Below are 15,899 nucleotides of genomic sequence, written 5' to 3'. Positions count from 1 at the left end.
GGGGGCACCGAGGAATGGGTTTTAGTCTTCTTAGCCCTCTTGAGAGCAGATTTGACCACCACAGATTGGTATGGTAGCTGCATTTTTTTTCTAACCCAGAAGCCTTCTGTAAGGATTGTGAACTCTTATGCTGCAGCAGGTTTGATGCAGCCTAGTAGGAAAACTTACTAGGCCCCTGCAGACAGCTGAATGAACACACCCTGGACTTGGACAAGCTGGAGCTTCGCTTAAACCAGCCTAATTCCCCACAAGATGAGCTGTTGGGTTCCAGGGGCCAGCAAGACTTAGATGGGCCTGAGGGTGGTCAAAGACACAGTCTGGAGTTGGGTCAAGGTCAGGGCAGGCAAGATTAGTCGTGGTCCAGGCAAGAGTCAATGGCAGGTGGCACACAGGAGTAGACAATGTCCGTAGCAAAGGTCAGATCCAGATGAGCAGTCAGAAGGGCTGGAAAAGTACAGAGCAAGGATGAGGCAAGGCTGGAAGGCTGGACATGGCAAGGCTGGACAAGACAAGGCAGGACGAGGCAAGGCTGGAAGACGGGACAAGGCATGGCTGGATGTGGCAAAACTGGATGCTGGAAGGTGGGACGAGGCAAGGCTGGACCTAGAATACAGGAGCAACACGCACTGCTCAAGAGCAGAAGGACCTTTTGTTGAGGCAGTGATTGCAGGGAGAGTTCAGGTTAAGAAGTGGCAGGTGCTGATGTCATTAGAGGGTGCCTATGGGGGAATTCCCACCACGGGGCCTAAAAAGGTGGAAATGGTGAGGGTGCTCGCGCCTTAGGTACAGCATGTCGGAACTGGGTAGTCGGCATCTGTGCCACATTACGGAGCTGGGACCTGTCTGGAGGTGAGTGATGCCAGTCGTAGGTCAACCCTACAACTGGTAAACATTACAATACTTCACGTCTAAGCCCCCACCCCAAACCTCCTGGTCTAAGCCTCTGGAGGAGTTGGCGGTTTGATACTTTTATCTTCTGGAGAACTTGGAGTCTAGATGCAGGCTAAAGTGGGAGTTCCAAGGAAACTTTGGTTCTAGAAAAATGTGAAAGGGCATCAGCTTGTTGGTCCTTTTCTGCAGACGTCAATTGCTGGGTCTTTTCTGAAGATGTGAATTGCTGGGCCTTTTCTACAGACGTGCAATTAATTGTTGGAGACGTGATGACATGGTATGTGAATCCCTTGGTTATCATGTTCAATGGGATGGCCCCTACTTTGATAGCAGGGGCTTCTACCTCCAAGGCAACAAGCTTCGTAGAATCTAGACAATCGCCAGAGCTGTGAGGCAGCCTAGTCCTAAGCCACTGCTTGTTGCATACATCAGAAATAATTGTATAATTAGACAGCAGACCTTGCAGATCAGACAAGTTTGTCCTAGCTAATGTGACCAAAGGCAGAGTCCGAATGGAACAGTACTTCTGGCAGGAGAGACCCTAGTGGATAATTTGTAATGTTCCCCAAACTATAGCAAATTAGTGGAGTCGGAACCAGGCAACCAGATAATAACAGGATTGACTGCTTTGGGAAGTATATAAAACTCGATACTTTCCTGATGAAGACAAGTCTGCATGGTAATGGGCAAGGTGACCTTGGTCAAGCAGCAGTGGTTCGCCATAGACTGAAGAGATGGTGTGGGCTATGGTCAAGTTGGTGGTTGGCCAGCCATACTGGCGCAGCAACTACTCCTGGATAAAATTAGCTCCCACCCCGTAATCTAGTAAAGCCTTGATTTGGTCTCCCCAAAGTAGAGTACACGGGTACCACCGGCTGCAGTGAGAAGACTGGGTGATTCAGGACTGTCTTCCCGACCAAGGCCCCATTGAGAGGTTTTCCCGACTTCTTGGGACAGTGGCTAGTGAAATGCCCCTGCACAGCACAGTAGAGGCAGAACTTCTACTGTCTTCACCTCCGTTTCTCTTCCTCTGAAAGCCAAGACCTACCCAACTGCATGGGTTCTTCAGAGGCAATAATCATCATGGGATCCAAGACGGGCTTCAGGGTGCTGGAAGTCAGTAGCCAAACAGATAGATCGGTGGGATGTCTTCTTTTCCTGGCCTTGATCTTGGAACCTTAAATCCAAGTTGATAGCCAGGGCAATAAGTGCTTCCAGAGAGGGTGAGAGATCTCGGCCTGCCAGCTTATCCTTTATTCTCCCAGCTAGCCTTTGCCAGAAGATGACCATTTGGTTGTCTTCACTCCAGCCAAGCTCAGAGGCCAGGATGTGAAATTCTAATGCATACTCGCCATGGTGCAAGTGCCTTGGCGAATATGTAGCAATTCTATGGCTGCAGAAGAGACACGACCTGGTTTATCAAAAATCAGACAAAAATGTCATACAAAGTTATCAAGGTTCCCAAGGAATGGATCGCCTTTTTCCCACAAAGGAGAAGCCCAGGCAAGGGCAGGGCCATCTAATAAGGAGAATATGTATGTCACTGTTGCAACCGTCCCTTTCCAACGGCTTCACTCTGCCTACCTCTCTTTGTTTGCTCCTCCTCATGCTGCGGATGGACGACTGGCTGCTGCGGCGTCTGCCTGCCATCCTCTCCGGTGTCCCCGGACCGGCTTGGGCGAGGTCTCCCGCCATGCTCCGCTTGTACCATAGGGCGCGCGCGCCGCGCAGCCCTTCTTCTTATTTCCTACTTGGTGCAAACCTCCGGGGCATCCCCCCGTGATGACGTCATTCTGCCCTACAATGTTTGCTAGCCTTTGAGTTAGCAAGGGTAATCCTACGGGAATCCTACGGATGGGATTCTCTCTCCATACCCAGCTACTCTGCCTCCCAAACTCTATTGGATTCTCTAACGCTAACAGGGTACCTGCTCCTTGGGGGCCTCACTTGCTTTCCAGGTCACTATCAGGAAACCGGTACTCGCTCCTCAAGGGCCCATGTTCCCTGACTCGCTGCCTACTCCTACCTTCTCTTCTGCCTGGAAGGATTCGCTAATCTTCAACATCAGTGAGTACTACCATCTTCACCTCAGAGCTGTTCCCTGGAACCAGGCACTCGCTCTTCGAGGGCCTGCCTCCGTTCCAGCTCCAGTGCCATCTCCATGGAACCACTGTGTGAGTACATCATCTGCAAGCCTCCCAGCTCTCAGGGTTCAGATACTCGCTCCTCGAGGGTCTGCTCTCCCTACCCTGGGGATCTCCATACTGGGGTCTTGTATATTCTCCACTGTACTCATTCTCTCAGTTCTTTCCACTACAGCACTGCTACCGGAGAAGTTGCTGTTCCATCACCTGAGGGATACCAGCCCTGCCGGGCTATTCCAGCTGCTCACCACTGCCACCTCTTGTGGCTTCCTTACACATTCTAATAAAAGATCAAACTCTGTGTTTGTGTGTCCTGAGCTAAGCCTGACCTGTGGCCCCTCACGGGACTTCCCCCCGTGGGCGTGGTCAGCTGCCACAATGTCCAAGGGTCCACCCAAACCTCACAGTTTACAACAGTCACCTTCACACAGACTGATGGGACATGAGCCACCTGAAGTTGAAAGTGCATCTTACATACACTAAGGAACCCACTGCATCCTTTGGGGTTGCCACTGACCCTAGGAGGTGGCAGAAGATGCAACATGGATTCCAAGGTCTGAGCGGGTACAGGCGGAGAATTCACCGTAGCTGGTGCTGGAACTGGTTATTGGGCCTGCATGGCATCCAATTGCTGAGCAAGACCCTGAAGTAGTTCAATCACATAGTTAGGCTGCTGCTGGGCTTGCTGGATTAAACCTTGGAGGAGACTGGCCAAGGAATTCAACTGATCTTGTTGCTTCTGTAACTGGAGGGTGAATCTTGCAACGACCTGGGCTGGGAACATGTCCGCTGAGCTCATGTCCTTACAGATTGCTCCTTATGTTGCGGCAAGGTTGATACATCCTAATAGGTGAACCTACTAGGTCCCTGCCAACAGCTGGAGCTACTAGGCCCGAGGGACAAGCTGGAGCTTTGCCTAAACCAGACCTGTTCCCCGCAGGTTCAGCCATTGGGTTCTGGGGTCAGTAACACTTTGATAGGTCCTGAGCAGTGAAAGAGAATGTCTGGGCAGGCAAGAGAAGATGTGGTCCAGGAAAGAAGCAATGGCAGGCGGCACACGAGAATAATCAAAGTCCGTAGTGGCGGTCAGATGCCAATGAGCAATCAGGAGGGCTGGAAGGGTACAGAGCAAGGACGAGGCAAGGCTGAAAGGTGGGACAAGGCAAGGTTGGATGAGGCAAGGCTGGATGAAGCAGGGCTGGATGGTGGGACAAGGCAAAGCTGGTCGAGTTAAGGTGGGATGAGGCAAAGCTGGAAATAGAATGCAGGAACAACACACACTGCTCAAGAGAAGAAGGATCTGTTGCTGAGGTGGTGATTGAAGGGAGAGCGCACGTTAAGTAGTGCAGGTGCTGATGTCATCAGAGGGAACCCGTGGCTGCATTCCTGTTGTGGGGCCTACAAAGATGGAGACGGTATGCGCTTGTGCCTTAGGCATAGCATGTCAGAACTGGGCAGTCAGCATCTGCTGGCGGTGTCCACGCCGTCCTGGGGGCCAGGACCTGCCTGGAGGTGAGGATTGCTGGTTGTGGGTCGACCTCACAACCAGTAAATGTTACAACTTCTGCATGAGATACATTGTGTCCGCCTTCTGATTTACTAGAGCCACATCCTCTTCTGCACCTCCTGAAATATCTCATGAACTGGGACTGTTGTGATCTCCTTAGGAGGCTCCATAAACTGGAGATGCCCACTATCTTTCTCCTGGTCTTAACCTCCTACAACAAAGGAAAGAAAATAGATTCCATCCTTCTCTCCACAAATCCAGCAAAGGAGAGGTCTTTAGGACAGGACTTCCTTCCTTCTATGGAGAAGAGGGGTGTAAGACCGGTCGGAGGGAAGACCTATCAATTCCTCTTCTTCAGAGAAATCTTCAGATCTGTAGCCACATCTCTAGGAATATTCAGAGTTAGAACCAGACTAGTATGCTGGTGGAAAAGACCCAGGTGGTTCCCGTCCTGCAGACAAGGCCTCAGAAAGGGAAGCAATTGTTTGCTTGGGCTTGGAACCTGAGGAAATGCACCTCAAGAAAGCCTCTTCCCCAACAGATTGAAGATCACCATTGAGGAATCAATAGAGATTTCTCTCTGGAAACTGTGCCATATACGGTTGCTGAGCAGCTGCAAGGACTCGAGTGTGGCTGGCATCGGCCTTCATTGGCTCCAATGCCCACAATGCCAAAGCACCAAGGCTTCACACTGCCTTGTCCAAGGCCTTCTGGATCTTTCTATCCAGTTTCTCCTCAACATCTTGCTGATGCCAACCCTAGTTGGAAGGCTGGAGATGTGGCCATATCTTCCTGGGAAACCAGAAGTGTTTCGATGACTGACACATGAACTCTTGAAGACTTATGTGGTTCCCAGGATGGTATCAAGGATGAGCTCTCCTCTCTGTAGGATGGCTTTGGGAAATGCATGGCCACTGCTAAAATGTCCCCACTCCTGTATTGTGCTCTAATAGAAACCAATGCCTTGGCTTGATGCTCAGCATCAGAACTCCTTAATGCTGAAATAGAAGAAATGGAGTCTGTCACCTTCTTCAGTTAGGAGGAGGCAGATGATGGCCTAGTCCTTCCCGATAATGTCAAGGATGTTCGATGCCCTCTCAATAGCAATGCTATCACCAGCATCTGATGAGGCTCCTGAGTCCATCAAAATTGATTCCTCTGATTTAAACTAATAACTGGAAGGGGGACAATAAGTAAATCTGCAGCTCTAACACTAAATTTTAAAAAGGGAAACTTTGATAAAATGAAAATAGTTAAGGAAGGCAAAACGATTACCATCATGGTTAAAAGGTGAGCTGAAAGAGGCTATTTTAGCCAAAAAAGCATCCTTCAAAAATTGGAAGAAGGATCCATCTGAAGAAAATAAGATAAAACATAAGCATTGTCAAGGTAAGTGTAAAACATTGATAAGACAGGCGAAGAGAGAATTTGAAATGAAGTTGGCTATAGAGGCAAAAACTCATAATAAAAACTTTTTAAAATATATTCAGAGCAAGAAACCTGTGAGGGAGTCGGTTGGACCATTAGATGACAGAGGGGTTAAAGGGGCTCTTAGGGAAGATAAGGCCATTGCAGAAAGACTAAATTAATTCTTTGCCTCCGTGTTTACTAAGGAGGATGTTGGGGAGATACCAGTTCCAGAGATGGTTTTCAGGGGTGATGAGTCAGATGAACTTAACGAAATCACTGTGAACCTGGAAGATGTAGTAGGCCAGATTGACAAACTAAAGAGTAGCAAATCACCTGGACCGGATGGTATGCATCCTAGGGTTCTGAAGGAACTCAAAAATGAAATTTCTGATCTATTAGTTAAAATTTGTAACCTATCATTACAATCATCCATTGTACCTGAAGACTGGAGGGTGGCCAATGTAACCCCTATACTTAAAAAAGGCTCCAGGGGTGATCCGGGTAACTATAGACAGTGAGCCTGACTTCAGTGCTGGGAAAACTAGTGGAAACTATTCTCAAGATCAAAATCGTAGAGCATATAGAAAGACATGATTTAATGGGACACAGTCAACATGGACTAACCCAAGGGAAGTCTTGCCTAACAAATCTGCTTCATTTTTTTGAAGGAGTTAATAAACATGTGGATAAAGGTGAACCGGTAGATGTGGTGTATTTGGATTTTCAGAAGGCATTTGACAAAGTCCCTCATGAGAGGCTTCTACGAAAACTAAAAAGTCATGGGATAGGAGGCGATGTCCTTTCGTGGATTACAAACTGGTTAAAAGACAGGAAACAGAGAGTAGGATTAAATGGTCAATTTTCTCAGTGGAAAAGGGTAAACAGTGGAGTGCCTCAGGGATCTGTACTTGGACCGGTGCTTTTCAATATATATATAAATGATCTGGAAAGGAATACGACGAGTGAGGTTATCAATTTGCGGATGATACAAAATTATTCAGAGTAGTTAAATCACAAGCAGACTGTGATACATTACAGGAGGACCTTGCAAGACTGGAAGATTGGGCATCCAAATGGCAGATGAAATTTAATGTGGACAAATGCAAGGTGTTGCATATAGGGAAAAATAACCCTTGCTGTAGTTACACGATGTTAGGTTCCATATTAGGAGCTACCACCCAGGAAAAAGATCTAGGCATCATAGTGGATAATACTTTAAAATCGTCGGCTCAGTGTGCTGCAGCAGTCAAAAAAGCAAATAGAATGTTAGGAATTATTAGGAAGGGAATGGTTAATAAAACGGAAAATGTCATAATGCCTCTGTATCGCTCCATGGTGAGACCGCACCTTGAATACTGTGTACAATTCTGGTCGCCACATCTCAAAAAGGAAATAGTTGCGATGGAGAAGGTACAGAGAAGGGCAACCTAAATGATAAAGGAGATGGAACAGCTCCCCTATGAGGAAAGGCTGAAGAGGTTAGGGCTGTTCAGCTTGGAGAAGAGACGGCTGAGGGGGGATATGATAGAGGTCTTTAAGATCATGAGAGGTCTTGAACGAGTAGATGTGACTCGGTTATTTACACTTTCGAATAATAGAAGGACTAGGGGGCATTCCATGAAGTTAGCAAGTAGCACATTTAAGACTAATCTGAGAAAATTCTTTTTCACTCAACGCACAATAAAGCTCTGGAATTTGTTGCCAGAGGATGTGGTTAGTGCAGTTAGTGTAGCTGGGTTCAAAAAAGGTTTGGATAAGTTCTTGGAGAAGTCCATTAATGGCTATTAATCAATTAGGGAATAGCCACTGCTATTAATTGCATCAGTAGCATGGGTTCTACTTAGTTTTTGGGTAATTGCCAGGTTCTTGTGGCCTGGTTTTGGCCTCTGTTGGAAACAGGATGCTGGGCTTGATGGACCCTTGGTCTAACCCAGCATGGCAATTTCTTATGTTCTTATGCCAGTTCTAATGAAGTGCTTTTTTATCAGCTCTAGTTTCCTATAGACATTTCTGATCCAGAGATAAGTTTAAGCATGAAAATGGATTGGAAGGAAGTTTCTATCTCAGACTTAATTGGGCCTTGTTGAGTTTGGTTTTTTTTCAAGAGGGATATAAGATTATGTGTCTCAGAGGGAGATGGGTTGGAGAAACACAGGCAGTGCAGGTAAAGCTGGTGTTAGTCATCCGCCCTGCCACTGCAGATTTTAAACTGCAAGCACTGCTCCTAAAGGGTTAAAATTGCTATTGATTGAACCTAAGCACTGGTTCTGAAGATTTAGAACTGTAACTAATTATCTGCAGGCACTGCTTCTGAAAGGTTAAGCATGCTATTGACTGAACGTAAGCACTGCCTCTGAAGATTTACAACTGTAACTAATTATCTATAGGCACTGCTTCCGAAAGATTAAGCATGCTATTGACTGAAAGTAAGCACTGCCTCTGAAGATGTATAATTGTTAGTCATTAACCGCAAGCACTGCTCCTGGAGGATTAGAACTGCTATGGATTGAATATAAGCCCTGTAAGCAGTTAAATTCCTTGAGCTGAGGAGCACTGCATACTCTCAACCCAGGCAGCCATTGGCTGGAGTCTCAGTATGTAATGTATTGGAGAACATCCACCAAAATCAGAAGATCTCTAGCTCTCAGAGCTGTGACAGTCCTGGAAAGCTGAATAGATCGTACTACATTACCTGGTGCAGTCTAGGATTCCTGAATACGTGTCCTCATTTGCTCCTCTCTGCAGGGACTGCAGACGGGTCTTAATCACTGAACAAAAGAAAAGGCAATATTTTACAATCTAACAACAGACTTTCTTAGCATGAATTTTATTGAATTATAGAAATGTTAACACATTCTATATAAAAACATCTTTGTATAACAGTAATGCTTTTTCTTTTTTAAACAATTTTAAACTAAAAGGTATTCATCTATTAGGTGTGAAAGTAGATCTTATTCACATGTATATTGTGTAATTCAGATTTGGGTAGGTATTGGCACAGTTGGACACCGCAGTGTTTCAAGCTTCCAGCCTGTTGTTTGGAAGCATTGTGGGGCCGATGCAATATCGTGCACGTTTTTTGAACGCACACACATCCATCTCTCCTGGGCGCTCAATGCAATATACAAAAGAGCTGCCTCGCTAAAAGGGACACAGTGCATCCCTAGCGCTCTACATCGGGGTCCCCAGGAGAAATGGCTGTGCGCCCTCAACAGCCTGACTAGAGCTCCCTCCCCACCCCCGGCAGGGCTGTTCCCGATTGTCCCTTTTCACTGACCAGTGTCGGTGAAAGGACCAATCTCCTTTCAGGACAGCCTGTGTGTGCAGGTTACCAAAATGGACGCGCAATTTATGAGTGTCGGTTTTATCCTGCAGCAGCAAATTTAGTGGCACAATACGCATACACAATATACACGGCCCTGAGCGTGTATATTGTGCGCCCTGAAACCTTTTTACATCAAGACTTTTTTCTTGCATGATGCTGCTTTCTGTGGTTCTTCCTCCTTAATACCGCGACGATATTTGTCCTTTTCACTTGTCAGTGAAAAGGACCAATTGGGAACAGCCCTGCCAGGGGTGGGGAGGGAGCTCAGGACAGGCTTTGAGGATGCACAGCCACTTCTCCTGGGTGCCCAATGCAGAGCACTATCATTGACCATCACTGACTATCCCATTGACGACCTTGTGTAAAAATGATGAAAGAAATAGTAAACAGTGGTCTTCTATGCATCTGCTGTCAGCTGCTAAATGTGTATTGCAATTCCCAATTGCGTCCCTTTTAGCGCGGCAGCTCATTTGCGTATTGCATTGAGCACCCAGGAGAGGGGGATGTGCGCGCATTCAACAAACGAGCATCCACTTTGGACGCCCATTTTTTTTTTTTTTTAATATTCTTTATTTTGCTTTTTCAAACTTCCATAGTGAAACATCGGTCCACTCCTGAGGGAGCGTAAACGAGGGTACAACGTTAATTCCCACATCCCCCCCCTCCCCTATTGTTTATAATTGAGCTAGTAAGGGTTAGAGTGCGTCAGGTCCGTCACCACTTTCAGTGGGTGAGCATGTCGGGGTCCATTAAATCATATCGAGTAGGTTGCTTCTAGCTTTAGCCAACAATGACATTAAGTATGGGTTCCACCGGGCCAGGTAATCGTGGTATTTTGTAGCAGAAGATCTCCGTGCTGTGATATGTTCAAATACTGCCATCTTGTGCAGCTTCAACCTCCACTGAGTCCTTGTTGGAACGTCTTCCTTAAGCCAGACTTCTAAGATCGATTTTTGGCTAACCAGAAAGCTTTTTGGAGAAATTCCTGTTGAAATGCTGTTATGGAGGCGGGAAAAGCAGTCATCTCACCGAATAGATATACATTTGCTGCTTCTGGAAAAGGCGGTATTTGTAATCCATATAGGAAGGCAGTGATATCCTGCCAAAATTGCCTTATCCTCAGGCAGTCCCAAAACTGATGGCATAATGTTTCTTTTTCTGTCTTACATTTAATACACATATCACTGTCAATCATTTTTACCCTATAGGCCCAGGCTCTGGACACATATAAATGCCTGAGGAACTTAAACTGCGGTCTCTAAACAGTATATTTTCTGAAACAGTTTTCAGACCCAGAAAAGCGGTTCGCAAGGTATTACTATTGAGTGACACCACCAGTTCTCAATTCCAGCGGTCTACCAACCCTTGTAACTGGCCCTGTGCTTTTATATTCCCCAAAGCCTTACGCAATGTTGCACACGACACGTTTGTGTCTTTTGGAAGGGAGAAGAATTTTGTGAACTTTGGGAATATCTGGACGCTGTGTCACAGTGACAGGCCATGTACGACAAAGTGACGCACTTGAAGGTAAGCGTAAAATTCTCTGTGGCCCAGGCAGTACTTCTGCCAAAGGTCATCAAAGGAGACACCTGCCCTGACTACCCATGGACAAATTGATGGAGGAATTCCAACCCCTTGTGTTCCCAGCTTTGGAAGACTGGATTATGCAACCCCAGGGTGAAATCCGGATGCCCCCGAATTGAGATAAAAGGAGACACATTCCAAACAACCCAAAGCCTGTGGCAAAGCCCCGCCATGCCGTCCGACAGTTGTTAACAACAGGATTATTCCGTACTAAAGACGGTACCTTTCCATGGGGAACATGCAGAAGATTTTTAACACTAATAGAGTAGCTGCAGGCCCGGAGGAATCCTAGGGGGGAGAACTTTGCAGTGCCCATTAGCCAATCCTGTATTATTCTGAGGAGACATGCCAAATTGTAATCTTGGATCCTAAGGCATTCCATGCCACCCTCCTCCCATGGGAGCTGTAAAGATCGTAAGGCCAAACGGGGTCGTTTACCCCTCCATGGAAACCGGTTCAAACTCTTCTCCAGTTCTTTGACATGTTGCCTTTTAAGCCAAACAAGCAACATCTGTAAAAGATAGAGCCAGATAGGAAGTTCTATCATCTTGAACAATTGTATTCTCCCTCCAAAAGCTAGAGGCAGCATCTGCCAATTTTCTAGGTGAACCTTTGTTCGAGCCAACAGGGGTAAGACATTACAATTATACATAAGCTCTTTGTTGACCAGAATCTTAATACCCAGGTATTTCATTTCATGATCCACCCACCTCAAGGGGAAGGGACCCAGCCACCGTCCCTTTAAGGAACCAGAAAGGTCCATGGTCTCGGATTTGTCAAGGTTTATTTTGAGGCCTGAAAAAAGGCCAAACTGTGGCTGATATGCCAGCATCTTTGGTAATGAAGCCCGGGGGTCTTTTAAGAAGTCTAAGACTTGGATGCTCGTTTTTTATGTGCATGATATTGCATCAGCCCCACAGTGCTTCTGAACAACAGGCTGGAAGCTTGAAACACTACGGTGTCCAACTGTGCCAATACATACACAAATCTGAATTACACAATATGCATGTTAATAAGATTTACTTTCACACCTAATAGATGAATACCTCTTAGGTAGGAGGAACTATAGAAAAGCAGTTTTTTGTTTTTAAGTAGAACCCTTGACCTGTGGGAAGACTTTACACCTGCTCTGGGCAGGTGGATTAAAAAATGCGCCTCAGGTGCACGGGGATGTTTTTGTATCATGGAGTAATAGCTAATAGCCTCGTCTACATGGAATTTACAAGCAACGAGCGCTATTAACTATGCACGAGTTTGGACACGTGTTTTGGATGCGCTGATCCCCTTAATGCATCAGGGGTTATGGATTCACGTCCAAAAAGCGTGTCCAAGCGCTTATTAACCTGTGCACTAGCTCAGCGCACGATATTGCATTGTCCCCTGTTTCTCCACATATAGATTTCATACCCTCTGTGTAAGCAACAGTACAAAATAAGCAAATAACACCTATATAATATTTTAGGGGGGGGGGTTCGGTTTCACACAGGCAGATGATATAGCTCCACTTTTCCAAATCAGTTCCCATTGCTCCCAAGTATTATTGGTTTTAAGAGTCTCTACCTTTGTTTCATATATTTAAATGTAACTTTTTTCTTGTCCCGATGATCATTTTTAAATGGTCTTTTACCCATGGAATAATATACTATCCATTTTTTTTAAATTTAGCCAATGTCATTTAATCATTTTATCTGCCACTAGATGTTTCAGTTTGGAATAGTTACAAGTTTCCCTATTCTCTAAGTTATACGCAGTTTGAAGTTGGCCAAAAGTTAAAAACTTGTTATCTCTATATAATTGACCTACTTTTGTAATCGCTTAGATTTAATCATGGAGGAATCTGAATGTGATAAACGGCAAGTGTTGGGATCTTAAACCCCATTTGAATGCCAGGTTATCCCAAATGTGAACTGACTGCATCGTGAGCAATAATATTTAATGCCATTAGTCTGATGTGGTGAGAGCCTGAGACTAACAAATTGTTGGCAGAGTTATGAGACCAATTCTGTAGATTAATTAGATGGCATGAACAAGTAGTAATTTAGAATATTTGGTCCTGCTTTCTACTGGGCTTAAATAAGTTTAAGAATACAAGACCGCAGAGCATACAACACTTTTTGAAAATGCTACAAGTACTTGAAAATGCTACAAGTACTTGAAAATGATTTCATTTGATTTTTCTTATATTAAAACTAAACACATTTTAAAACAAAAAAAAATTACAATTAAAATCTGTCTTCCCTCTCCAAGTAACATCCTGACTTGCCATAACCCAGCATAACTCATGCCCAGCCGCCATGAGCCAGCACCAAGAAGGATATTTCTGCTGTACCCATATGATCCCATTTTATCACCACAGAGGCACCAATTCCTTGTGCTCCCTTCTCCAGCAGTCACAAACAAGTTTATACCCTTTTTCCCTAAAAGCCAGATAGTTCGGTGAAGGTATAGATCTAATGGACTGAAGTTCAGAGCTCCAGGCCTGTTGTAAAAAAAAAAAGCATTATTGCGTTTTTTATGTAAACCACATTGATCCTTTTTTGGATTTTAAGGTAAATGAGGAAAGAAACTAAACTACATTTCCCATTTAGAAAGAACTTGTTATAATGTATGTTGGAATGAGCTCAAATTACACCCCAGGATATAACTACTTAGCAGTTTCTGTAAATACACCCAGGTCCTATTCTCTAATGGCCCGAAAATTCAAAATCAACATCTAGAATTTCACTTGTGCTGTGACAGGCGACCAACGTAGCAGTGCAGCACCAATTCTACCAGGATGATAACAAATCCTAAGTACAGAAGAGTCATCTGAATATTTATTTAGAATTCTATCTATCCAGGGTATATTCTATTGTGCCCATGATGAGAAGCCATATTTACATTTTTTAATAATAGGTTTAAAACTGAAACCCTAAAGCATGTCTGTCTTCCTAGTAAAGTATACTCCTGATTATTTTGCTTTATCCCATTGCCTATGTAAGAGAAACTTAATTGCAAGAGAGACTGCCATTCACATGTGGGTCTTTATAGATACAGAAGAACGCTGCCTACCTAAAGACTGAGGAACCACAAAGATTAATTTACGGCCCATGAGAGCTGAGAATAACTTTGTGATAAATTGATGCTTAAAAGTTTGGTCTCACTTAAAACCCTGAAGGTTCCCCATATTTGGTTGTTTCCCTTAACAAAGTAGGGAGAGAAGTTAGAGGATTGTAAATATGTTGTCAGAAAATAGACCCAATTTATTTTCACATCACTAAATTTAGATACTTGTGATACTGAGGTTTTTCTGACAAGAAGACAAGCCACAGTAACGACATGGTTGGATTACTGTAACGTTTATATAAAGTTTAAAACAGATAAGGCCCCCACAAACTCCTGCTAATAAAAAACCCAGTACATGATTGATAGAGGAATGCGAGTCATATGACCAATCATGGCTGTCCTACACAAACTACATTGGCTACCAGTCCCCTACAGAACCAAATTCAAAACCCTGATGCGATCAAGGCTCTAAGAGGAAACAGAACTAGTTACCAAACTATCCTTCTACATGCTTTCCAGTCCACCATCCGTCAAGCAAAAGGAATTAAAAAGAACAGATACCCCCCAACAATCTTTCTTAGGAACAGAACCTAACTCGATGGAACCCCCTCTCAAAGATCTCTGTCAAATTTTATTTATTTTATTTATTTATTTAAATCTTTCTATACCGGCATTTAGTAGTGCACCATCACAACGGTTTACAGGGTGGCACGCATATATATATATTTGATTAAATTCTTACTACAAAGTGCCAAAACATTTACGGTAACAATTTTCATAATCTAAGGTATATAATGTGAAATCTGGATCTTGTCTTTTATATGATTAATAGAAATCATACAAATATTGAACTTTAAAACTGCAAGTTTCTTAAGTTATTCTATAATGATGATGGATATACAATTATGCTAATAGGTGACTTTAGCTTTGTGTAGATGTTCATTCGCTTATTCCTTTAAAACTTCTTGTTCCTCCCATTCATATTGTAGAATGCTTTTTGAAAAGCCATGTTTTTAAACTTTTTTAAAGCTTTTTAAATCACTTTGTAATCTTGTTTCGAGTGGCAATGAATTCCATAATGCTGGTCCGGCTAAGGAAAGGGCTCGTTCTCTAACTTGGGTAAGTTTTGCTGTCTTGACTGAGGGATGGTTAGTAGAGCTCTGTTGGCTGATCTAAGATTTCTTTGTGGGACGTGTAAGCGTAGTGCTGTGTTAAACCAGGTCTGCTTTTCTTCATTATATCAGTTTGTGAATTGTGCATAGTGTTTTATATTGCACTCTTTGTTCTATGGCAGCCAATGTAATTCGGCCAGTGTTTGAGTGATGTGTTCCCTTTTGTTTTTACCAGTCAGTATTCTGGCAGCCGGGTTTTGTAATATCTGAAGAGGTCTTATTGTTGAGTATGGTAGTCCCAGAAATAGAGTATTACAGTAGTCTGTGCTGGAGAATATAAGTGCTTGTAAGACTGTTCGGAAGTGCGCTTGAGTTAATAGGGGGTTTAAGCCTCCTGAGGACCATTAGTTTGGCATATCCTTCTCTAGTTTTTGTGATATGTGTTGCTTCAGGCTGAGTTCCGTGTCAATTATTACTCCTAAGTTCCGAGCCTTCTCGGTTAGTACTATTTCTTGGATTGTTTTTAAGTTTGATTGGGGGTTTTTGATTATCTCAGAGCTTTTAACGCTCTAGGGGGGTAGATTTAAAAGAAGCGCGATCAGCCTACTTTTGCTTGCGCATCAGACTCAAGCAAAGTACGCTGGATTTTAGTAGATATGCGCGGAGCCGCGCGTATCCACTAAAATCCTGGATCGGCGCGCGCAAGGCTATCGATTTTGTATAGCCTGCGCGCGCCGAGCCCGCGCTGCCTCCCCCCGTTCCCTCCAAGGCCGCTCCGAAATCGGAGCGGCCTCGGAGGGAACTTTCCTTTGCCCTCCCCTCAACCTTACCCTCCCTTCCCCTACCTAACCACCCACCCGGCCCTGTCTACAGCCCCCCCT

The 15,899-nt window shown here is 44.5% G+C and overlaps 1 protein-coding gene across 3 annotated transcripts in view; it reads right to left on the bottom strand.

The window, feature by feature from the left end:
- Positions 1-15,899, bottom strand: part of SLC25A22 (solute carrier family 25 member 22) — a 233,242-nt gene that overhangs the window by 18,646 nt on the left and 198,697 nt on the right. For all 3 annotated transcript variants that reach the window (XM_029582910.1, XM_029582914.1, XM_029582913.1), the window contains exon 9: positions 8,645-8,720. In XM_029582910.1, the coding sequence (XP_029438770.1) occupies positions 8,645-8,720 (76 nt within the window). The remainder of the gene's footprint in view (positions 1-8,644; positions 8,721-15,899) is intronic.

Source organism: Rhinatrema bivittatum, chromosome 17, assembly GCF_901001135.1.
Source record: "Rhinatrema bivittatum chromosome 17, aRhiBiv1.1, whole genome shotgun sequence".
Classification (NCBI taxonomy): domain Eukaryota; kingdom Metazoa; phylum Chordata; class Amphibia; order Gymnophiona; family Rhinatrematidae; genus Rhinatrema; species Rhinatrema bivittatum.
The sequence above is the reverse complement of the archived record's forward strand: the minus strand, read 5'-3'. Positions and strand labels throughout refer to the sequence as shown.